The sequence below is a fragment of the Diadema antillarum genome, unplaced genomic scaffold (assembly GCF_040938485.1).
Source record: "Diadema antillarum isolate AM-2024a unplaced genomic scaffold, OU_Dant_1.0 seq00000002_RagTag, whole genome shotgun sequence".
Classification (NCBI taxonomy): Eukaryota; Metazoa; Echinodermata; class Echinoidea; order Diadematoida; family Diadematidae; genus Diadema; species Diadema antillarum.
The window spans coordinates 187,692-213,138 of NW_027271124.1; the positions used below are offsets into that span (position 1 = coordinate 187,692).

General features: G+C 39.0%; 1 protein-coding gene across 1 annotated transcript in view; it reads right to left on the minus strand.

The window, feature by feature from the left end:
- Positions 1 to 426: 426 nt before the first annotated feature.
- LOC139724891 (plexin-A4-like) overlaps positions 427 to 25,447 on the minus strand; it is a 110,517-nt gene continuing 85,496 nt past the window's right edge. The window contains exons 18-37 of the mRNA XM_071636014.1: positions 25,238 to 25,346; positions 24,019 to 24,273; positions 22,890 to 23,060; positions 19,316 to 19,550; positions 18,498 to 18,643; positions 17,465 to 17,586; positions 16,851 to 16,916; positions 15,959 to 16,033; positions 14,686 to 14,752; positions 9,788 to 9,934; positions 8,435 to 8,591; positions 7,374 to 7,483; positions 6,926 to 7,028; positions 6,588 to 6,673; positions 5,656 to 5,784; positions 5,074 to 5,234; positions 3,673 to 3,820; positions 3,017 to 3,157; positions 2,283 to 2,357; positions 427 to 1,368 (exon numbers count right to left, since the gene is read on the minus strand). Coding sequence (XP_071492115.1) covers positions 1,270 to 1,368; positions 2,283 to 2,357; positions 3,017 to 3,157; positions 3,673 to 3,820; positions 5,074 to 5,234; positions 5,656 to 5,784; positions 6,588 to 6,673; positions 6,926 to 7,028; positions 7,374 to 7,483; positions 8,435 to 8,591; positions 9,788 to 9,934; positions 14,686 to 14,752; positions 15,959 to 16,033; positions 16,851 to 16,916; positions 17,465 to 17,586; positions 18,498 to 18,643; positions 19,316 to 19,550; positions 22,890 to 23,060; positions 24,019 to 24,273; positions 25,238 to 25,346 — 2,602 coding nt within the window. The 3' untranslated portion in view covers positions 427 to 1,269. The remainder of the gene's footprint in view (positions 1,369 to 2,282; positions 2,358 to 3,016; positions 3,158 to 3,672; positions 3,821 to 5,073; positions 5,235 to 5,655; positions 5,785 to 6,587; positions 6,674 to 6,925; positions 7,029 to 7,373; positions 7,484 to 8,434; positions 8,592 to 9,787; positions 9,935 to 14,685; positions 14,753 to 15,958; positions 16,034 to 16,850; positions 16,917 to 17,464; positions 17,587 to 18,497; positions 18,644 to 19,315; positions 19,551 to 22,889; positions 23,061 to 24,018; positions 24,274 to 25,237; positions 25,347 to 25,447) is intronic.

Genomic DNA, 25,447 nt, shown 5'->3' on the forward strand with positions numbered 1-25,447 from the left:
CTTCATGCGATTTCACATCATGCTCACCCTTGTGGTAAAAGAAGATATTCATAAAATATAATAGAACACTATCGAGAAAGGTGATGAAGATGACATGATAGATTCGTATACATATCGCCATAATCAAGAATTGCGTTTTTTTTTTTTGTCTAATATATCTCCCCACAACCATACTTAACAGACTCACACAGAGAGAAAGGCCATATCAAAACATGCTATATCAAAACAACGTACACAAAAAATTGGTTTCCATGGAAGAGTGCAGACACATGTGCAATTTTACACATGACAGAGAAACAAAAAACATATCCAATAAAACACACTTTTGGTGAGTTTGCTTGCATAAAAGCCGAGAATGTGTCGATTTCAGATGAATATAGACCACAGTTTACACATGCACAATGGGCTGAATAAGAAAAAAACATGTCTAAAAAAGACATCCACTTGTGTGCAATTATAGTCCAAATGTGAGTGAAAAATGGTGACAATCAATATGTGCATATTGGACAAACTTTCGACAGGTTTCACTGGTCAATAGTAAACATGAATGACATGTAATATCCACAATTCTTTGACCGACGTCTAACCAGTTTCCTCCATACAAACACACAAAAACCACCCTCCTCATTTGATATGCATATTTACATAGGTGTAACATCTTGGGAAGTCATTCACGAGCCTCGGGCAAATTTTGATACACAGGAAAATGTTATGTTTTGTTCACTACCCTCTAGCTTGTGCCATCATGCCTTGATATGTACACTAAACTCAACAAAGTACTTGGAAGAAGCAGTGAACCTTTTTTTGTTTTGTTTTTGTTTCCTTTTAAAGCTGTGCTGAGCGAGAATGTGCTGGCCACGATAAACATGCTTACACTTTCCACCAGTTACATCACATCCCTTTTATGACACAGTTCTTTGCCCTTAAGATCACCAATACTTTAAATACAACACCTACGTACATGTAGTTACACTGTACACTTCACAGACAAGTTGGAGTGCATGGTGAATAATTATGTCACATGGTGCGACGCTTAAAGGTGCAACATCATTCGCCTATCTTACAGTGGCATCATAGTTGTCAGAATAGGTAAGTCTCATTCTGCGCTCATTATTCACAGCGCCCGTTTTCTTCTCTCCCCACAAAGACTGGCGTGTCATGAAGGCAGAGGATAGAACCCCTTTCCAGCAGTCATCAGGGCGTGGCAAGTGGCCCTTCCGGTGGGATGCAGTCCCCTCCTCCTCCTCCTCCTTTCCCCCTTGCTCCGCCCTAGTCCTCCCCCTCGGCGAGGATGGTGCCAACCTGCTCCAGCTTGTAGCCCATGTTGGCCCTCTGGCACTGCTCATCCTCCTCCAGGGCCTCCACCAGCTGTGGGACCAAGACAGAGAACAAAAATTACAGTGATGTTTTACTTTACCCCTTCCTTCTACAATTCTCTGGGAACCTTCAAAGACCCCCACACTAGATTCCTTTTGCCTGTCGACAAAGAGCGGACAGGCTGGTAATCCACCTGTATGAAAGCAGTCAAGCAGTACATGTATCCCGTTTTCATGGTCATACTGCATGTGCCATCAAACAAAGAGAAATATCAATCAGATGTGAGATCTTGAATAGAGTGTGCGCTGATGGGCTCGCGAACTCTGTTGTTATACAATGAAATGGCACCCACATGGGGTCAGCGAAAGTCAAAATCTATTGAGCTCAGCCGTGATTGCTATGTACGTCTTTTTACAAGTTGTACAACTACACAATGTATCATTCAAAGGTACATGTACTCCAATCTATGCTCAAATAGCATTTATTGGTTGATGGGCATTTTGTTTATATTTCTGACAAGATGTACAAATTATTGTCATAATAATAATAATAATACAGGGTACTTATAATGAGCCAATTCCACATAACTAATGTGCTCAAGGCGTAGTAGAAAAAAATGAGTATTACGCAAACATGCGCATGAAAATGAATGCCACAATGATGACGATGTCAAAAAAAAATCATAACATACAATTCTACTGGAAAACAGTTACATACAAATGAGTCTTGAGGGCAACTTTAAAGGAGTCAACATTCAAAATGTAATGGATTGCTTGAGGCAACTGATTCCACAGGTAAGGTCCAGCATGTGCAAATGACCGATCCCCTCATGATTTCTTCGTTTTTGGAACAACAAGCAATCTACAATCGGATGACCTTAAACATCTGGGAGGATTATAAAATGTCAGTAAATTAACATTATACTCTGGGGCAGATCTGTGTATGCTGGAAAACAGCATTCTCACCTTGTCACTCCTTTGACTGGCATGCTGGTACAGCTGATGAAGTGTCCCTATGTGACTGAATGAATTCTGGAATATCTGTGTAGAGCAAAAAAAAAAAAAAAAAAAAATAATAATAATAATCATGCTGAACAATATATGAAGATTATCTTTAATACTGGAAATGCAATCATGTTGAGATGCTTGTTGAAAATCTGACAAAGTAAGAGATAAATTACACACTTGAAGCTTTCAATTGCCATCACCTATTTCATCGACCGTTCTCTGCAAGAATTTTCCATGTGTATCCTGTGATCATACAGAAACAGAGACAACTGCAGCATCAAACACACTCAGTGTTGGTTCACAGCTGCCTGTGGCGTTCTTTAATGACATGCATTCAATTAATTTCGTTCTCATTCTTTCTGAACATGGAGGTCAAGCATTTTGTTTTTTCCATGGAGAACTACTAAATTTATGTATTTATTTATTTTCTTAAAAAATACTTTTCTCATGTACACATGCACTTCCAACCATCACTGCACATGACACTGCCAAATGTTGTCTAAATTCAAACTGTTACAGATTACCTGATACACACCGGGTAGCTCATTCTTCAAGACTAAACGATAATTGGCATCTACTCCGAGAGGAGTTGAATGCTGTACTAAATGCAAACCATTTGTCTCTCACTGAGGGTACAAAAATGTAGCTGTGTGCTATCACGCTATCAAGGAGAAGTGCCAAGTCATCTTTACCTCACACACTTCTTTGAATTCCATGTCCAACACATCCTGGTTGACCCTGGAGCTGGTACGGATGTCGTTGTAGAAAGTCTGGATCATCTCGATATAATTGGGCAGTTCGTTGGCATACAGGACTCGACTGGGTGACGTTTCCTACGAAACAAATTGCCACAAGTACATCATATCAAGCACAATCAATCAAACGGGCTCCACTTTATCAGCAGGTATTGAAAACAAAAGAGCATACTATGAAATAAAATATAAATGAGCGATTACCACTGAGTGGTATTTACCACAGTGCTATAGACTCTAGCTCTACACTTGAAGCTGATACACTATGTACTACGACTTTGTCAGGTTAAGGAACATAATTAAACAGGTGCTGCCAAAGGATACAATGACTACTTCCTTTACATAATGGATGTCACAGACATACAGTGTACTTAGTAATAATCTGAGTAAAGAATTTTAATATGACAAAGAAATTCCCACAAATAATTCATCTGTCAACATAGGACTGCTCAACAGAATTCATTGATGGTTATGTACCCATGGAGTCAAGGCAAAGAACCTAAATTTTAATCACGCGCATGCCCATTCAAATTACTCGTCCTGACAGTGAGTTTTAGTTGCCCTGGACAAGTGTGCTTGGAGCACCCCTGACTTACGATGCTGTACTTGGGGACGATTCCCTTGCAGGCATTGTCCAGCATCTGTGTGAGGACGCTGACCGAGGCATCTATCGTGTCGGTCTGATGCATGTCAAAGACATAGGCTGGGTGGGTCATGGCTGTCACCCAGAACCTCAGTGGAAGACTGCACAGAAAAAATAGAAGAGTATTTACAGAGCGAGGAAAAAAATTAATGATAAACAAAGAACAGCAGAAAAAGGGGAAAAAAAAGGAAGAAAGAAAAGAAGGAGCAATTAGACAAATACAAAAAGATTGGCTGCCTACAGTGCTACTTTGATGTGTACGAGTTTGATTTCCTTTTTTTTTTTTTTTTTTTTTTTGGGGGGGGGGGGGGGGGGGGAGTAGAGTTAAGGGAAAGGGAAGGTTCTTTTGTTCTAGTCATGGTTTAGTTAAAAAGATCTACTCAGTAATGCTCACTTCTATACCAAGCCTTCTCAATTCCTGTAAGTCCTCCTCCATAAACTGCAATTGCAGTCAATGATGGAAATTGCCTGGATGGTGTGCCTTTATACTTCTGCTACAAAATTTTTCAATTTATCTGCAGTGGGTCAGAATAACATCTCAACCACACCTCGCCACATCTGATTAGCATCCATATGTCAAATATCAAGAATTCCCTTTTTTTTTTAATTATCTCATACATGTAGTTGTAGAGTATCATGCACAGCATATGTACAGGAAGACATGAAATGCACGAGCCAGTACCAACAGGGCCATTATCACTGGGCTTGAAAACTCTTGAAAACTTGCAAAGTTAGGGCACTGGTTACCTGGCAACCTTACAAAATTCCACAAGAAAGTTCACGCAAAGACTTGGGACTGTGAAGTTTCGAATTTTGCATGAAACTTCACAAGGTCTCTTGTAATGAAAATGTAAACAGCAGAAAAATTGTGAAGTTGTTCACGTAACTTGTGCATCAGTCTGCTCTTCCTTTAGCGTGTGTTGAATGAGTACACTAGGCATGTGCAGTTCTTTAAGAAATTTAATAATTTGTTTTTTGTTATTTATATATTTTTTTTTCATGTGGACAGGTACACAAGCAGGAAAACTAGCCAGCCTGGCCTTACTCTGAAGTCAAAATACAGTCAAGCATGCATGCAAGTTCTACCAGTATTTGGATCCAGTTGGATCTAGCAACTCTTGGAACAAGACTTATTTTCATTACCAGATTTCTCTGTTTTCTCGCGAGAAATTCAGTACTTTGAGTTTACTGTATGGGACAACTAAAACAGAATACATTTACATTTCTGTAAAAAGAAAAAAAAATGAGATAAAGTAACACCTTTTGGAAAGGAACTCTACATCTGACGCAAAAAAAAAAAAAAAAAAAAAAAGATGATAAAAGAAGATGAATAATCGGTTTCTGGAAATCTCACCAGCTGTTTTTCCACATATCTGCCGCACCCTTCAGCTTGTGCCTGTCTGCTTGGCGGTCAAAGAAGTCAAAGAGATATTTGAGTGCCTTGGGAAAGGGTCTGTCGTCTGACACTCTCAGCATTACTGCCAGAACATCGTCCACAAACGTCTGGATTGATTTCTGTGAGCAGGGATACAAAATGACTTCTGTAAGTTTTACACCCTCAAATCAATGGGGACCAGTAGCCATTGCATGATTTGCCGGAATTGCCGGAATTGCTATGTTTACAAGAAGTAGAAACACTTCATATACATAAGGAAGTTCAAATTCTTTTTAGCTTTGTTCTATGTGCCTTAATTTGTTTTCTTATATGTATTCATTCCTTGTTGTTGTCTGCTTTTTGTACTAAGTTATTGCAGATGTTTTCGGTTGGGATCAGTCTTACAAAAGACCAACAGTCTCTGATGATACCTTATACTGGATATAACTGCTTCATGTTGTGTCAAGAATCTTCAAGTGTATGAGTTCACTCCAGAACCTCACACATGGGGTTGAAAACAAAGTGAAAGTGGATGAGGGGAAAAGGGGGAAAAGTCCAAACCTTGGTAGAAACCAGCCGTCTCAAGTAGATCTCCCGAATCTTTCTATGCTTGATCCTTGGGCCTGTGTTGGAGGAATTGCGGAGGCCCTTCTTGTTCTTCTTAAAGGCATCATCTTCAAACAGTGGAGACTGCAAAACAAAAAGGGACATGTGCATCCATAAAAATGTTTTTTGTAGCTGGGATCTTTTGAAGAATGTGACATTGCATGCATGGCAACAGAAGGGATTTTGAAGAGAAGGAAATCATTGGGGCTAATATTATGACAAACTATATGAGCTTAAAGTATTCTGACAGTTGTAGCCAAGACGGAAAACCTAAAACTTGTGCAATAGTGTTCATTAATGCTCTTTGGACAGAAAGCCACTTTTTAGGGCAGACCTAGAATATTGTAGTATATCCCTTCACTCAGATAGTTTGAAAAATTGTAAAAAAGAAAGAAAGAAAGAAAGATCATATGATTTTCAAACTGTTGAACCGTGTATGTTCTCTCAAGACATTTCAAGATCCTCTCATACAACATACCTTAAAAGCTCTGTGATCTTCACATTGTCAAGAAACCAGAGAAAAAAAGTCAGCTGATGTCTCAGTGAATATCACTGAATACACTGTGTCACTGATCAATTCAAGAAGCAATTTTGAGTACCAATAACTGAAATCAATCCAAAATATTCTTTTGTGCAAGTGTGTGTGCGTGTGTGTGTGTGTGTGTGTGTGTGTATCAGTCAATGAGATTTGTGGTATTTTGTCTATTTTAAAACATTTCATCTTATCACAAGCAATTACAAATTCTGGAAATTGTTCCTTGTTACAAGGCTCTTTGAATAAGTGATGGTGGCTTTGTGGTCAAGAAAATACCAGCAAGGTACATATGTACATTGTATGTGACTGTTGCAATGTGAGGGACCTAGTAAGGGATGATGGCTTGTCTCACCAGGTGGTAGAACTGGAACCCCTCTTCCAGATCACTCTCCACATTTGTGTTTGTCATAGGAGGTCCACGTTTTGGACTTGGGAGCGCTGTTGAGAGATGCACACAGTCAGAGTGATAAGCACACACAGAAACAAACACACAAACACCCCAAACAAACAAACAAAACGGGCACTTGCAAAACTTCCAACAAATGTAAGAAATTCAACAAATTCTGGTCAACTGGCCTCAAAAAGTAAAAGAAAAAAAGGAGGGGGAAAAAAGAGGAAAAGCCATGACTTACATGAAGTGACAAAATGACATGCTACAGTTCTTCTCTCGAATTCTGGTTTTTAACTTACGGCTTGGAGCCAGGAGCTCTGTGTCCTCATCCAGAGGTGTGGCCAGGCTGGCGTTGGGGTTGATCTGCTTGCTGACCAACGACACTGTAGCTCCATCTGAAATCTGCACACATACACACACACACACACACACACAAAACAACAACAAACAAACAAACAACAATAAATAGATGAATATAACCTGCTCAAAAACAAACAAACAAATACACATCAGAGACGCAATGGCCATAAAAATAGTCTTACAAAATAAGGACCACATTACAAACATGACATAAATGTACACAAAGCCCAATAAAATAACCTTTTGATGCTTGTAATTTGCAGAAATTGAAGACTGATGCAAGATACTGGATGCCACTTCTGACATGCACATTACAAATCATTTACGGAACAAAGCAGCAAAGGGCTAGTAGTCTAGAGATAAAGGAGACTGTCGGTCCAAACTTACGGCATAGTGGCTGATGGTATTCACTTTTGCCCATCGGTTGACATCTGGCTTCTCTGTGGTGTTGTCAGTGTCACGGAGAACCAGCTGGCCCATCTTCCCACTCCGCAAGACTGAAAGAGTCCGGGTAAAGAGCAGAAATGCACATAGATAATGTAATGTTAAGAAGATCCCGCAATGCTTTAACAACCTGGCACAGCTATCAGAAACTTACATCAAAAACTATATGCCATATACCTTGCGAGTATAATATTTTGCAAACAGGAAAGAGTAAGACAAGTTTGTGGTTACATTCACAAATGAGAACTTCAGTGATGAAATGAGAAATACGTGCTATCCCTTTACAGGAGGAAAGTTTGTGATATTTCACCATGGAGATGATTATAGAACATTTGTATCATGGGAGGCAATATTTTTGCAAGTTGTTGATTTTGACACTATCAATTGACTCATGAAATTAGCAAAAATGAATATACCAAAATAGATACCTCATATCAGATTTATCTCATTGGTATCAAAAGTCTTTCTGATGATACATTTCGTAATCTTTTTCTTCATTACTACCATCCATCTCATTCTCTCTTCATGTTGTAATGAAAAACAAATGCAAAGATTAATCATAATCTTTAGAACATGGTAATGGGTAATGAGACCATCTGCATTGGTGTCAATGGAAACTAGGAATATGTATGAATTCAATTCTGTCATACCATAAACACAGAAATTTTCATGGTACATTAATTTTCACATAATTTGCGCTACTTTTGTCGAGCATGGATTCTAAAACCAGTAAAAATATCTTCACTATTTTCTCTGCACATTTTTGATAGGTTGACAATTGTGCAGGGCAAATTCAAGTCATTAAGCACGAAAAATTATTCGTGTGAAAATATTGATGTTTACAGTTTTTGTGTGAAAATGTTCTTCTCATTCAAACTCCATATACTTGAATCTAGACCCTGTCAATAGGTAGCAAAGATTTTGCTATTAACGATAACAACTCCACTTCAATTCAATATACTCTGTTCTACACTGCTCTGTCCTGCTTCGCTCTCAACCCTTACCGAGGTCTACATCCAAGGTGATATAGCGGGCAGAGAGGGGCTTGTTGCGGAAGACCGCGTCCAGAATCTTGGTCTTGACCTGCGTGATGGTGTCCACACTCAGAACCTTGACCATGTTGTTTTCCATCTCCTGGAGGCGATTCTCCACCTGGAGGTTCTACAGGAGGACAGGAAAACAGTGTGGTAGAGGTAAGATGACAGGGTGTGGCAGATTTACAGTGATAGTGCAGCAAGATAGTTGTCACAGTGCAGCTATCTTTAAAGCATCAAAAATCAGGGAGAGTCCACAAAGCTGCCAGTGGAGATCCCAAATGTGTTTAGAAATACAGAGGGGCGGATCTAGCATTTTTCCAAGGATGGAGGAGGTTAAGTTTGAGTCATGAAAAGAAAAAAAAAAATCATAACATTTTTGAGTGCCACTTCTCTCCCAAAATTGGCTAACAAGCAACAACAACAAAAAGATAACTCTCAAAAAGGGAGGGGGGGGGGGGGGGGGTTAAACCCCTACAACACCAAAACAAAACAAAACAAAACAAAACAATTATGAGCCTATGGGGGGGGGGGGGGGGGTTACACCCCCACAGATCTGCCATTGCTATAGGTAGCTCAATGAGCAAAAGTACATTACTTCTTAAATCAGGGAGATTTTCATATCCTCTTTATCCACTCAAAACGAAATCTCATTGTTTTCAGGAAGTCCCCTGTAAAATCAGGGAGACCGGCGAGTTCTGGTGTCATCACCTTGGTGATGAGAGAGACAGGGAGCTATCCATTGGTAATAATTATGTCGCTGTATGGTAAACTAGAGTTTCAATTGCTCATTAGCTCAATGTAGAGAATGGAACAATCTAAGCTCACAACAAACTTGCTACTGATCAGTACACTTGCCCAAGTATTTCTCTCATAATAGTCTTTCTGATTATATGTTGAACTTGTCTCTTTCTTTTACACCACTGTTCACTCTTTGGTCACATTACATGCTATCCTGCTCAGCTCATTCAATCTGCAGCAGTCCAAAAGCTTACAAAGTGCAAGCATGAGAATGAACACTTCAAATAGGCTCAGTACCACAGTTGAGCTTCACACACAGATAGAGGTGCTACAGTATAAAATGAGCCATTTTTACAAATACATCCATTACGAATAAGAAGTGGGCCAATCATGACACTACATACCAGTGCATTCGAATACATCTACCTAACACTGACAACATCCCAGGAAAACATACAACAATTCCATACACACATACTGCTGTCAACAACAAAAGACACTTCATAATGGGTAGCGACTACACCAGAATGTCTTCAAAAGGTTTTGTAGTGAGCGAGGTGGTCATCAAAGTTAGCGTCTTACCACTTCATGGAAATTGACATCCTCGTCAAGCAGGTACTCATAGTTGAGAGAGTAGTGGGCGTGGCCAGTGATGACGTCGACGGGACCCTTCTCCACTTGGAACTTGATGGCTTGGTAGAGCAGGTAGAGAGGGTACGCCACATGTTTCTATTTACGGGGAGGAATAACAAGATGTGTACATTGGGGGAAATATGTAAGTTGAGATCGAGAACGAGAGTCAGATACACGTATACAGACGATAAATAAAGAGCTACAGCAGACAGATTCCAAAACCAAGAGCAAGAGTGGAAAAAAAAACAACAACAGCAGAAAAGAACATGAAGAGATCAAAGAGAGTATGATCATGTGACAAACTGTGCGCTTGTGGGGATGCATTGTTCTGCAAAATGGACTTGATTTCATCATAAATTTGGACCCTGTAACTGTGTTATTGCAAACACCACAACAGGAGACTTTTGATAGCATGATAGAGTGTGATCCATGTCTGCCTCAGTCACCTACGGAGAAGTGAATTGATTGATAGTACCAAAGTACAGTGCAGCATTGTCTTCTTCTTTTTTTTTCCTGCTCAGTATCGCCTTTTTTTAATATTCACTTTTGTTGGGGAGGTCTGTTTGTTGATATGACTTTAAAAAAAAAAAACAATTAACTTCACAATGAGAGCCTCTTTGGGATAATTTCAAAGCAGGCATTACCTCTGTGCAGGTGTTAAAATGCACTTGTAAGAATTCAATGTGTAGGCCAAGAGCATTAAGTCAAAATAGGCTTAAACCTGGACATTTCTGGTAACAAGCTGTGCATTTTCTGCAATCCCAGATGGCATCCAAAATGGCTGCCATTTCCTGAAATTCTTGTAACTTTTCAATCAAGTTTTCCAAATACAAAATCTAAATATATGTTTTCAAGCACAAGAAACTCAATAAAATACATATTACGAGATGTTGAAGCACGCAGGTACCAATAAAATGGCTTGAGCTCTTCCCAAAATCCAAAATTAACAATTTTATCTCACTATTACGTAAATACTGTACATATCAGTTATTGATTAACATGTAATATTTCATCCTGAAAGCATTCAACAATCTTTTTATTAAATAAAATAGTTCTCATGCATGCAGTATACAAATTGAAAATAAAACATTTGAATGTGAGGATCTACTAGGATGTGCTTATTACAAGGCAAACATTTCACCATCAGTATTATTACTTAACAGACAGGGCAACATTTTTTTCCAAATGTTCTATTTTTGTCACCTCAAGCACATGAGATGAACATTTCAGTGCTGCCCCTTTTTTTTTCTACTAACAAGATGCAGTTTACAATGTATGTCTACCATGAGGTGAGTTCCATTTGAAACTTTCAACTATCACTTTGGAAGAAAATGTAAAAACTATTCTTTTTGGTATCCATGCTGTATACATGTTCAAAATTAGTGTCTACATGTACTACAAAGTAATGTGTAATATCACATGACAGTGAATTTCTGTGGAGAAGCCTATCATTTGACCTGGAAATATCGTGATTATAAGTTATTTTATTCATTTCATGTAGATCAAATAATTAATACAGGGGAAACTCGGTATAACGAACACTGCTATAACGAGATATCGGTTATTACGAGGAAATTTTCCCGGTCCCAAATCTCCTTCCACACAAGTCTATGTAAAATGCTACTCTTATAGCGAGATTGGCTATAACGAAATAACTGCTATAACGAGATAAATTTTGTGATTTCCAAACAAAGAAAAACATAGCCAGTCAAACCTGTTATAGCGAGGTAAAGCAAAATGTCTTCGGATAAAGCTTTACTTCGCCTGTGCTACCATGTTCCGAGATTGTAAAGCTCGATGCGCCAAAAACTGTCTTGTACACACATATTTATTTTCTTCAGTCCACTCTAAAGCTAGCACCGCATGTTGTACGTGTATGTGTGTGTATGTGTGCGCACTGATAGATGCAGAAAATGTGGTGGGACGGCCGTATACATGACATCATCATGACGTTCAGCAAGTGTGAGGCAATCTGATGCTGTGATTGGCTTTCTACGTAGGGAATTCCCCATCTTCACACACACGCAGTCATAATGTACATACAGAATGTGTCACACACACACACAGCATTGTGCAGACCATATTCAAGATTTCCACACACAACACACACCCATACCATAACCACATACCAATCCACAGACGATCTTCACACAATCGCAAGCTTTCTAGATTTACAAATTTAAACATCTACAAAGAAAAACATTCTTGATATCGGATCTCATTGGCGAAAAAACATATTCTTACCCATAAAGGTGAGTAATTACCTCACACACATTACCAAGTGATCAGTATTTATTGAAAGATGATGTGTAGTCCCACATGTGCAAATTAATGTCTTTATGTTATGCTTTCTTTTATGCCTACTGATATAACGAGATATCAGCTATAACGAGGAAAACGACTCGGTCCCGACCATCTCGTTATATCGAGTTTCCACTGTATATAGAAATCAGTGACTGTATGACGCTCATATACTTATTTGTACATGGAGAGGGACACCACCTCCAACACAAAGAGTTTTTTACATTTCCAAACTTGAAATTGAGAGATATAGTGCACTTTTTTGGTGAGATATTCGATATTTGTTTCTATCATGAAAGTAAGAAAAATATATATTTAGGGAAATATGTGGGGGAGGGGGTGGACGGTGATACACCCTCCCACATGAGAGAGATTTTTTACTTCCACACCTGAAAATCTAAGTTATGGTGCAAACTGTTGATGAAATATTAAATTTTTGTTTCTATTAAAAGTGTAAGCAGAAAAAAAAAAGACTATAATAGTTATTGTACAGTCTAGGCAATGTGCTGGAGGAGGATGTGAGAGGGGGGAAACCCAATCCCACACGACAGAGTTTTTGCAGCTTTATGATCATCATTCAATGGTGGTGCACCTTTGGTATTATATTGAGAACATTTTCAATTCTCAAAGAGTAGTCAATTCATAGTCTCTGTATCTCCCAACCCCTCCAACAAGAAGGAGCTTTTGCACTTTCAGGATTGAAATGAAATAGTTACATTATTTACACATATTTGATAGAATATTTGGGAAATCGTTAACGAAAGGGGTATTAAATTTATGTAGGGGAACCGAGTGGCGAAAGGGTTGGAAAGGGCATATCACCCTCCAATATGAGAAAACTTATGCATTTTGTAAGTGAAAAATCTGGTGCACACTTTTTTTCACAAATTTGTCAATCTCAAAAGCGTATAAAGTCTATGGAAAGGGGCCGAGCAAGGGAGGTTTTGCATTTTTTATGATTGCAATTCAATGATAAGGTGCATATACTTCTTGTTGAATATTTGGACAATAAACCAACTCGGATATTATGGGGGAGGGGCAAAACGATATGTTTGCCCTCAATATTTTTCATGGGGAGGGAGGCAACTGAACCTTTGTCCCCGTAGGATCGAAACCCCTGGTCATCCCTGGGTGCCTGTAGATATTCCTGACTGAGTCATCATCGTTTGCTCGATGATTCAGAAAATGGGGAGGGGGGGGGGGTAGAGGGGGTATAATTCTGGCGGTTTTATTTTTCGTAGGTAATTTGTGATTGGTCCCAAGAGGCCCACATCATTGCAGGTACGAACTGCCATGGTATTTTACGCTTTTCACATCTAAACCATGCTCTAAGTTGATATTTTGCAAGCGAGCAAGGCAAACGGTCCATCCAATTTGAAAATTAAATAAACACATCCGAAAAGATAGAATACTGTTAAGCTCTGAATAGTGTGTAGCTCTCACTATCAATCAAATGTATAGCAGTATAAACAAAAGACTAAATCATTACAGTCAAATTTTTTCTTCTTCATTTTCTTTTTTAAACTTTTGTTTTTTTTTGGGGGGGGGGGGGGAGGGGGACGAGTGTAGAGGCCATGTCCCTCCTCCAAGAGCGGGGGATGCATCCCCCATCCCCCCAATTTATGCCCATGTTGTGCACATTTAGGGTAAACATTCAGCTGGAATGTCTGAGTTTTTGAATTTCTAACATTATTTTGTTTAGAATTTTTTTGTCTCTTGAAACAGGCTAAAAACATCAATGTGTTGATAAAACAAAATGGCGGCTATTTTGGGCACCTTAGGTTTTCGGGAAGAACTCGGGTGGTTTTATTGGTACTTTTGTGTTTCAAAATATCTGAATAAGTCTTTTATTAGTTTCCTTATGTCTCTAAACATACATGTATTTAGACATTCAAAGTACGTATTCAGGTTCAGTTTTGCAGGGTTATGAGGAAAAACAAGAAATGGCAGCCATTTGGGGCACCATTTTAAATTCAGAAAGAGCTCAAGTGGTTTTGATAGCACTTATGTGTTACAAAATCTCCGATTAAGTACTACAGTCGTATATTGAGTCCTCAAGTAACAAAACAATATTACGACATTTAAACTGTGTATAGGTGAAACCTACCTGAAAAGTTATGAGAAAAACAGGAAATTGCGGCTATTTTGGTTGCCATCTCGGATTGCGGGAAATGTTTGAGGAGGATTTATGAGGACTTTTAGTATGTTATTCTAATCACATTCCTGGACCTATCCTGAAAAAATCAGTTTGTTACCAGAAATGTCCCAGTTAAAACTAATACTCTTGGGCTAGTGGTTTCAAAAACACAAAAAGAGGGTATTTCTATTCTTTCTGTGACACACCACATGCTTGTTGTCCAGGTAACATCGTGAGCTAAATATATCGAACATCACAAAAAATATTGAACATCGGAACGAAGCATAGATTACAAACACTGTGGCGAACTCCAAAGAAACGATGAAAGAAACCAACAGTACACCGACTTCCTTTGCTTCAAACTGAGAGCAAACCAAGAATGGTAGCAACAGTGATTCTGGATGCTTACCTGCAAGTAGCTGTACATGCACAATGCCATCCAGTTTGCCAGCATCTTCTCCACAATGGTTTCCGTCCTAAGGTCGACCGGGAAAAAAAAATAGAATGAGAGAATGTTACTTGATGCTCTTTGCTAAATAAATAAACAACGTTGCATATCATCTTTGGGGTGACAAAAGCTTGTATCTCAACTTTTGACATTTTTTTTTGAAAAAAATTAATTGTCAGATAATCAGTTACAACTTGTATATAAAGAAATGCCCTGCACAAACCCTAGCTGGCTTACAACCAAAATTAAGCCACCATGACATGTTAAAGGTGATCCTATTTGTTATAGTGCTTTGGTTGCCATGTTTTTTTCACTCTCCCGAACATTGGACATTCTTGAGATACGAGGCTTGGTTGCCCCAACAGGAATTAGCATACATGTGTATCTAACTATAAATCATTCAGCATTCTCATCATCATATTGGCAAGCATGTTTAACTCTTTATGTGCCATGGTGGAAACCCCCTGTGTGCCACGTTATTCTGAGACACGAAGGTAGTCAAGCTTTGAAAAAGAATTCTGTTTTTCCAATTTGTATAACTTCTACAACTTTCTGTTAAGATGGGCATAATAGTAGGCAAAGTTAACGAGGAATGCCAAGCTTTGTTTCGATATAAATTGTATGACGAATCTATTTTCAATTTTTCTTTTGAATGACCAGCTGCTACATTACTGTAAAGGCATGACTTTTGCACATAAAACCTTGACAGAAACTTAGAATGTACGAGCAAATCTAGTTGGGAACACCACTTGATAGTCAATCACCACATAGAATGCAAGCTGTATATGAGAGGAACAAGCGCACGAGAAACGCTTTCGTTGTGCCGCAGGATTAGCATTGATTAGCGATTTATCGATCGGTTTTGGCGGCTTTGTTTGTTGAGCAGAATATGCGAAGTTGGCACGCCGTCGACTGAGTCGGACGTGCGAACGTGGCACATAAAGAGTTAAGAAAATCAACTTATATCATCACCGTGATCATCGTTATCCTTTAATACCTTAATAGTAATATTAGTAGCAGTAACATATTGTACTATCTAATGTGTCATCATTCCAACATATTTTTCTCAAATTCTCCTTCAAGGAAAGCAATAGTGAAATATCTTGTCTGCATTATATTTCAAATCAAGACGATTGTCTAAGCCTTGATGGGCTGCATGACAACTGTTTTGTCAAAATCATGATATTCTACGCACCCACACACACACACAGACAAACTGGCTTGTCAAACTTACCGCTTGAAGAGCTGTCGGTAGCGCTCAGTGTCCGCAGCGGTTGTGATCTCCTCCAGCATCAATGTTAGCATCACCCTACAAACATACATATGAAGGGAATATCACATCCATCTTGCTCTCTCCTCTTCACCAAATCATGAGGGTATCATGTAAAGAAAAAAAGTAACCACAGAAGCACTCTGAAAGCACAGACCTCCGCCAAGTACTTTCAAGCTCAATTCTACCATTGATCTTGTTCTTCCATAGAGGTCAGTGATTTCCACCCATACATATGCATGCTGAAAATTACCCAATTTCCCAATATAAAAACCTTTTGTTATGTCATCAACTTCCAGCTGCGCAGCGCGCCTCACCCTAGTAGAAACTAGAGCATGCACTTTGGTGTGTATATGCAAACCATAAAAAATATGCAACTTGAACTCCTAAGTTCATTGACCCTAACTGCCAAAATATTGAAAATCCTTCATAAAATCCATGAAAATTCCTGAAACATAAGCAAAATTCAATCATCTGTTCCTTGTGTCATTCTCAACCTGACTTGTAAGTTTCATTCAAATCCGTTCACAACTTTTTGAGTTATTTTGCACATGGACAAACAAGAATGCAGATGAAAACATTTATCCCCCTCCCTTGGCGGAGGTAATAATCATGCAGGAATCAAACACATTTGACCCTGGCGAGGTTCAATACCCCTTCCCTCTTGGGGCATTTCCTCCTGTCCCAAGGACCTCAATTCAAGCAAAGTTTACTGAATGTAATTTAAGGTGCCACAAAGTATGAAAACATTAACAATTTAACTGTAGTTTGATTACAAAAAGAAATAAATATCAAGCAATATTATGTCAGACTGAAGCACAAAAAACATTATGGTCAAATAATATCTACTACTTACTCTGTTAGATACGACAGCTTTCCTTCCAGTACGAGCACAACTGTGAGCAGCGATGCAATGTTTTGCCTGAAAAAGAAGAGTAGAAATCATGTGAGTAGTCACTTCATAGAATGTTCTATAACAACATAGCCAAACATTCCATTTTCAAAGTCAGCAACAGGGTCGTTCTCATGTCACAGGCACTGAAAGTAATGTGTGAGGCACTGTCCTAGTTAGGGCTAATCTCCGATGACTACAAGTCAGGTCAGTGAATGGCATCAACTACACACAATATATCATGTTTTTCAAATACATTGTGCTATACAAAAGCAGAAATCTTTCGCCCATCCTATCTAAGCCTTTCCGTCAAATCACTCAATATATATCATTATGATTCAATACACTTTCTGATATACAGTAAAAAAAAAAGGAGAAAAGAAAAGGAATCCTGTTTTTACTGGTATCTCTCCTTTATCATTTTTTTTTTTATCTTTTCTTTTTTTTTACCAGCAAACCATTTCTACACAACTGCCAAAAACTTATCACCACAAGCATCACAACCAAAAGACAGAGCACAATAGTAGCAAGAGCAGCACTAAAACTTTCTCCAGCTTTGAATACACAAGCCTATGTACCTCTCTTTCATCTGGAGTTTCTTGTCCTCATCAAGGGAGCGTATGAAGACCAAGAGGAAGTCCTTGTTGTTGAGCAGTTTGGAGAAATCTGTCATCGCCTTCTTGAGGTTCTCCTCGGGAAGCTGTGCCAAATTTCAGAACGACAAAAGCATGCATGTCAACATAAAGATACATATTACTGTACACCGCTGATAAACCCTTGGTTAGAATGAACTGAGAATTTGAAGTCAAGTATGCTGATGCCTTAAACTAGGCTAACACTTCTTATTCTGTGCATGACATGCAGAAATCAATGACACAAACTTTATTAACGATAAAAGACTGATCAAAAGGGAAAGAGACAACACAAAACAAACACAATGATTTGTCAACCAGCTGCAATAAAATAACTCAATGCAAGAACTTATAAATTTGAATAAATATGCAGAACCTGCTGCTTTAAGGGAGAAGAGCCAGTACTGGCTGTTGGCGAAAGTTCGATAGTCTCTTGAATGCCTGTCCGGTGATCAGGAGATTATTGGTTCGTAATCAACCTGAGCATGTCTGTCCATGATTTATTCGTGGCTACTTCTAAAAATATTGAATGATCTCTCCTTTATTTAAGTCAATGAAAGCCAATTTGTCAATCAATTGCAATAAAAACATAAGAGGCCAGAAAACTATTGGTCTGGTACCATGCAGATATCACAACTTATATATTACAGATATGCATCCTATATTTCATACTTCAAACCGTACAGCCTAAAGTATATAAATGGTTACAAAAATTAGCATTTTTCTTGACTGGAACCATCACAGGTTTAGCTATGAAAAAATACCTATCAACAAATAAATTCATAATTAATGCAAGCTAGTCAAAGTATGCCACCTGATTATTAACTTCTCAATTATGATGTGAAGTTAAACATTTCTGCTTGCCATGTAATTAAACCTATTAAAAGAAATGTGTATTTGAAAAAAAAAATCACTGAGATGCATGTTTGAAGCTCATCCCTCCAGTTCTTGCCTGATCTGACTCGACATAGGTTCTCACCTGAGGATCGACGGTGAGAGGCTGCATGCCCTGGCCAACAAAGAGCATGTTGCGCACGTAGTCCTGGCTGCTGACGAATGGCATGCCGCCCAGGTCCTTCAGCTGGTCCTTGATGCCCGTCATGTCCTGCTGGATGTCGATGAAAGCTGATGGGGGATAGAAGGGCAGAACAGCATCACAAAATGGCTGCTCTCTCCATCCCACCATCTCTCTCTCTCTCTCTATCCTCTGTGGACTGTGCCACTTTAAAGAAGAGTTGTACAGACAGTGTAAAAAAATCTCTCTATAGGCAGGGCTCAACATTAGTGATGGCCCAGAAGCATGGGGCCACTAAAAATTTAATGTCTGGCCACCAAAACTTCTAAAAAGCCCTGCTATATCATATAGCAAAGGAAATTCTGAAGAAGTCTGCATTTCCCCCCCCCCCTAAAATTGCCATGAAAACATGGAGGAAAAAAGACAGCCTCTTCAGCTACTTTTGATAAGAAATTTGTACTCATAATCTTATGTTACCTCTTGACCTATTACATTTCACAGTTATTTATGAATTTCATTTCCTTGAAATGAAAGACCACTCTGCATCCTGCATTACATGTGATCCAACTTTTCAAAATCTGAAGTCACTTTCCATTGATTTCTGGCTAGGGTATTTTCAATTCTTCTAACTGATGGCTTTGAGATTATACATAACTTGCCTAAAACACTTACCATAAATACTACATAAATTGGCAACCCCTCCTCCCCCCCCCCCCCCCCCCCCCCCATCAACACACACACACCTATTCAAATTCTGCCTCCCTCCCCCTGTTACAAAGTACCTTTGGTGGCCTCATTCTTGAATGTGTCCTCCATCTCGGCCATTGCAATCTCCACCCTGGCCAGCTCCTTCTTGAAGTTCCTCTTGGAGGTGAAGTAGAGGCAGATGAAGATGAGGACGATGATGACGATGGTGCCTCCGATGGCACTGATGATGATGATCATGGTCATCATGGAGTTGTCCTTGACCTTGGAGTAGTCAATGTAGCCAATGACATGTGAAGTCCCATGTCGCACCTGGTAGGTATACAATGTACGTGTGACCAAAGTAGAGGCTTGTTGAAGATGTGCTTATACACTGTAGGTATTGCCATTTCAATAACTTTATTCTGCAAAGCATTGTATTGTTACAGTCATCTCTCTTTCAAAAAAAAAAAGACTATTGTGTCTATTTCTTCTTTTACCACCATTTATACAACTACTACCATACTTCAGATGCTATAACTACTACAGGTGTACCACTGCCGTCTCCTCCTCCTACTACTTGTATTTCCACTACAACTTTTGTTATTACTTCTTCTGCTATGACTATCATAATATCAAGCCATTATTGTTACAACTACTGCTAATATTGCCATAAATATCACCACCACTACCATGCATTACAGTTCCAATTATACAACACCTAAAAGAATTGTACTATCCAATTGGTTGATTGCTCATCACATGACATACTACTGCACATTGTCGCTGTCACCCATATTGCATGGGTGATGTCATCAACTTCCATTGACTCCCATCTTTAAATCACGGATCAATTCATGGTTTTGTTTCATTGCATGACTCTGATGTCACAATAAACAAACCTTTGCTGCACACATTACAGTTACAAAGGCGCATTCTGGCACTCAACAGTCCTGTAAATAACTTCAACCAATCGGTTTAATCCTAAAAAGTCCCCCAGCCTCAGAACACCCCAAAAAGCCCAGCCTGTTTAGGGTTAATACATGCAACCGACTGTGAATGTGCTACTCATTTGCCTTTCATGAAAAAAAAAAATGGATGTCGTTTCTGAACTTAATTCAAGAATCTGTGAGGTGTTGCATAAAACAAACCATGTATAGTCTTCAATGGTGCAATTCATTCATTGAATGTTGAATTTTTCACCTGGCCTGAAATCTCGTACCATCACACATGTGATCATTCACTCTTGATATATTGATATTCACTTTAAGAGAAATGGAACCAGACTTTAAAATATGAAAATATTTCACCTACAACATAACATCTGTGGTGCATATATATAATCATATACAGTATGTCCCAAAAGAAATTACAACGGGGCCCTCCGCAATGATATCTTTAAAAATAGTTAATCAATCTAACTACAAATTCAGGGTATGAAACTATAACTCATTGCCCACATCTTAAAGAAAACCCCATGTGATTTGCTTCAGTGGTCAAAGAGAAATGAGGAATTTTGTAGAGGATGTCGGGAATCTCTTCTGTCCAAATTTTGTCTATTATTCACACACAAGAGCATTGAATTGCTAAAATTGGAAGAATCAGACTCATGACATGCTTTACAACAATCCACATTTCTCTGTGACTGCTTAACCAAATTGAATGGGGTTTTCTGCAAAAAAGGGCTAAAGATGTTATATTTTAAGACCCTGAAGTAGCACTTAGACAGGTTGATCATATTGGGTGTTATCAATTCGAAAATCTTATTGTAATTTTTTGGGCGACTTACTGCAGTATGTCCCCCAAAAATTACAATCAGATTTTCTCATTGATAACGCCCAATATGATTTCATTTTTAAAATGCTACTTCAGGGTCTTAAAATAGAACATCTTAGCTCTATTTCGCAGAAATCCCCATTCGATTTGGATAAGAGGTCACAGAGAAATGTGGATTGTTGTAAAGCATGTCATGAATCGGATTCTTCCGAGTTTAGCATTTCGATAATCTTGTGTGTGAATAATAGACAGAACTTGGACAGAAGAGATTCCCGACATCCTCTACAAAATTCCGTATTTCTCTTTGACCAGTGAAGCAAATCGAGTGGGGTTTTCTGCAAGATGTGGGCAATGAGTTATAATTTCATACCCTGAATTTGTATTTAGATTGATTAACTATTTTTAAAGATATCATTGCGGAGGGCCCCGTTGTAATTTTTTTGGGAACACACTGTACATGTATATGCCGCTCAATAGGGGTAGTGATTGCCATCATCAATCATGGTGCTATGATGCCGCATAACTCATATTGTAGATCAAACAAAGCTACTAGGTTATTCCCACAGGAAGTACTTCCTCATATATAATTAGAGGACATGGTTCAAGAGGGGCCCCCCATTCAACCACCACATGACCCAAGTTTGTAGAGTGAACGGCCTTCAAAACAAACGAGCCAGCTGCTTTGAAGATCACAACAATGGCTGTCAGCAGATTTAAAACAAGCAGAGTGTGACCATCACGCAAGCAGGCGGTAGAATCACTTCCTTTCCCCCCGCTGCCGGCAAAAAACAAAACACCCAGCCGCAATGGGAACCACACTCAGTGATTGACCTCTCTAATGACGGGGTTCGTCTTGAACAGGATCCCGCAATTACGTGGCAACAACCAATCGTCCTCGTTATCAGCTTATGGTTTCCTTTGTTTGTCAAATCCACACTGTCTGTTAATCCATTGAGGACGGGCTGATTTTGCTACAACACGCACTTCCCATAGACACTTGCCCGAGTATACTCGGGACTCATCCTCAACGGGTTAATACATGTCCCCACACTGTATTACATCTGTCACAAACCCAAATGCAGACCACAAAGCACATGAATCCTGTTGCATCGCTAACATTTCCCATGATATGCAAATGCGGTAAAAAAGTTTTTCTTCCATTCCAACAAAGTGTAACTTGTTTCGCCTGAATATGAATATAAGACAGAGCAAAATGCTGACATCAATGACTGTATGATAAGACAGGAATTAGAATTGATTTGGAAGATATTAGCAGGGCCTTTCTTGCCTCCAATTTCCACAAACACAAGATTTGCAAAATCTGACTCCCCTGTTCATTATGAAAACACTGCATGTTTTCTGCTCCCTTCAGAGTTTTGAATTCTTTTTTTTTTGTATGAAATGTGCTCAGACAAACAACTAATTTTCTTTTATTCCAGCTCACACTGCACATTGTCACAACTCAAAGGAACTTGTGAGGAAGACATGATAACAAGTAAAAGCAACATTATGTGACAGGACAGGAAATGTCTGCTTCAGCGTGCACCAACCTTGCAAAATTCATGCTACTGGATTTCCACTTGCAAAAGTGAAAGATACTCACAATAATATCAGAGCAAAACGTAAATCAAGCTCATACAATCTATATGTTTCATTGTTTTTATGTGTTAGTAGTTTGATCAATCCATTCATCTGAGTGTTTATCTGATTCTTAACGTCTATTTTTTTTGCATTTCTGTTTTGTATTTGTGCTGTATTTTCATCTGCATGGCCTGCGAAAGAACAGTCCTAGGGCTGAAGCATGAGCTGAGAATAAATAAAGGAACAAAATGAAACGTACTGTGTGAGGAATGATGGATATTCTCTACATGTATATGCTGCACAGTCAAGACTTACCACAACGAGAGGCATGTTCTTTGTGCTGTTGTTATCGGTCCTGAGCTGCGGCTGCTTCGGGGGTGGTGTGAAGAGCAGCACCTCTGGCCCAAGACTCAAAATCGTACCATTATCAATGCCCACTTCAACAACTACATCTTCCTTGGTGCTTGCAGCATTCAAATACTTTCCCTGTGGGCATCAATGTGTTGAGAAAGAGAAGGAATGACAGACAGACAGACAGACAGACAGACAGAGACAGGTGGACACAGAGACATGAAGACAGAGAGAGCAATATAATGGGTCTTATGAATGGTCTGCAAACATTATTTGCCAAATACAAACTTCCTAGTTCAGGTGCCATTTTGGTGAAGAGGCTGACATTCGGAAAGACTGCATTTCATAGCTTGCAAGTTAAACATTCAGCAAAGTTATCACAAAATTTATCAAACTAGAAAGTGGTGCTATCGTAATATAAGGTTGAAGAAAATAAACAAACAAACAAACATAATTTACTGTAAATTCTGCATGCTGACAATACATATGCATGGTTTGACTAGCCAAGTGCCCCAATGTTATATGGTATCACTTTAAATTGGAAAGTATTGATTATTAGTTTCTACAAAATTATCTATGGCATGTACAGTGCAGTATTTGGTGAATTTTTAATGTCTAATGTCATATCACGATTCAGTGCACCACAGACATGGTAGAAGTGTATTTTGAAAATTATATAGAGTACAGTGTATGTACAAAATGTTATACCCATTGTACATGACTGCCATGGATGGTTGACATCCATTTTATAAATTAAATGTCACTCTCCTTCAGAACTCATTCCCTTATAACGGTGAGCTACACTTTTGTGTCTGTGCATGTGCATTTATCAAAGTCTACCATACAAATATGGGCTCTGCAAATTAATAAGATGACTCATGGTGAACATGATAATGTGTTTGTGATCAAGTTGCACTGAAAGTACAATATCCCTTTCAAAAACTTGATGGCTTTTTGCTTTCCACTCAACAGTCATGTTTCATGCAAAGACTTGCTTCAATTATCAGCTACTACACATAATTACACTTGATGTGCCAAACAAAAAGAGGAGGGCAATAGAAAGAAAGTATCAAATTTTGTTCAGTGGACTCACCTTGATCACGATGGTTTCACCATAGTCTACCACTCCATCTTCGAATGCATCATAGACTGGGTTGCGATAGTACACCAACTCATTGTCCAAGGTGATGTTGTGTCCATCCAGGATTAAAGTCATGGTCCCTCTGGCCATCTCACTTACTTCGGTGGCCCGTCTCCTACGACTGCCCGGGGCCATATTGTAAAGGCCCGCTGTGGGTATGGCTGGGGAGGTGCAGGTGATGGTGGTGGCGTTGTTTGGATAACAAGGCTGGATACCCAACAAAAGCAAAGATGAACATACAAAAACACACTGGGTGAATTGTCCATCGCCCTTCTCCTGCCTAATATGTACAAAGTCATTTCTTTACAATTATATGCAAAAATGAAAAAAAAAAATATGGAAGCTACATTCAAAAGAATGATTGCCATTCCATCAGCTGGAAGTAGCTGCAAATATTATCCCTCTTTATATTCCAATCATGATAGAGTACGTCTAACTTAATTTTGACATTTGAAGTTTGAACATCAAAAATTCTATTCCTTCAAACAGAAGAGTCGAGGCCTTTTCTTACTCCAGCTAACTTGGCTTAATCTCTCTCCTCCCCCTCCCCCCATCCAACAGCAATAACAATATGGCTGCTACCAATTTGGAATCATCTATTTCATTTTCAGATGGATAGTACTTTACACAATGATATTTTAATGGATGACTCAGAGACATACATTTAATACCATTAGAGAGTATTTGTTGATTGACACACAACTAATTGATTACTCTACTGAACACGAATGATACATATATGCCTTGTAAATCATTCACCAATGCATGTCTTGGGTGGGGAGAAGGCAGATCAGACGCAAGGGTTTCAGTAGCTTGTCATATTATCTATGACAACTTGTCACTAATGACAAGTTTTATGAAACGGGCCCCAGGAGTACTCTAAAAATTGGTGACCATTTATACAGAGTTTAGAGTGCTTCAGAAGTGCTCCGAAGCCTAGCTTTGAGAGGTCATAACTTTGGGTGCTAAAGGGCCTGATTGTCCATTCATACTGAGTTCAGAGGGGTTTAGGAGCGCTCGTGGAACACTCAAAATTCCCTGTATAAATGGGGCATGCAATCTCATATTTATGTATTATGGACTTCCGATCCTTTGCCATGTATATTCGAGCCTTGAATGTATACAAGGTATGCTAGAAACAGGGTGGTGGGAGATCTCTTGGTAGACTTACCCCTCTCAAACTGTAGTTTTCACCATTACCGCCCACCAGAGAGACAACTAGGGAAGCAGACTGTATGGCATCAAACCCGGTACCAGTCACCACAATCCGTGTACCTCCACTGAAATGAGAGAAGTTTGAAGGACTTAAGCTGGCTTGCTTGCTTCTTTCTTTTCTATTGAAACTGAAGAATGTTCAAATGAAGGTATTATCATTCATATA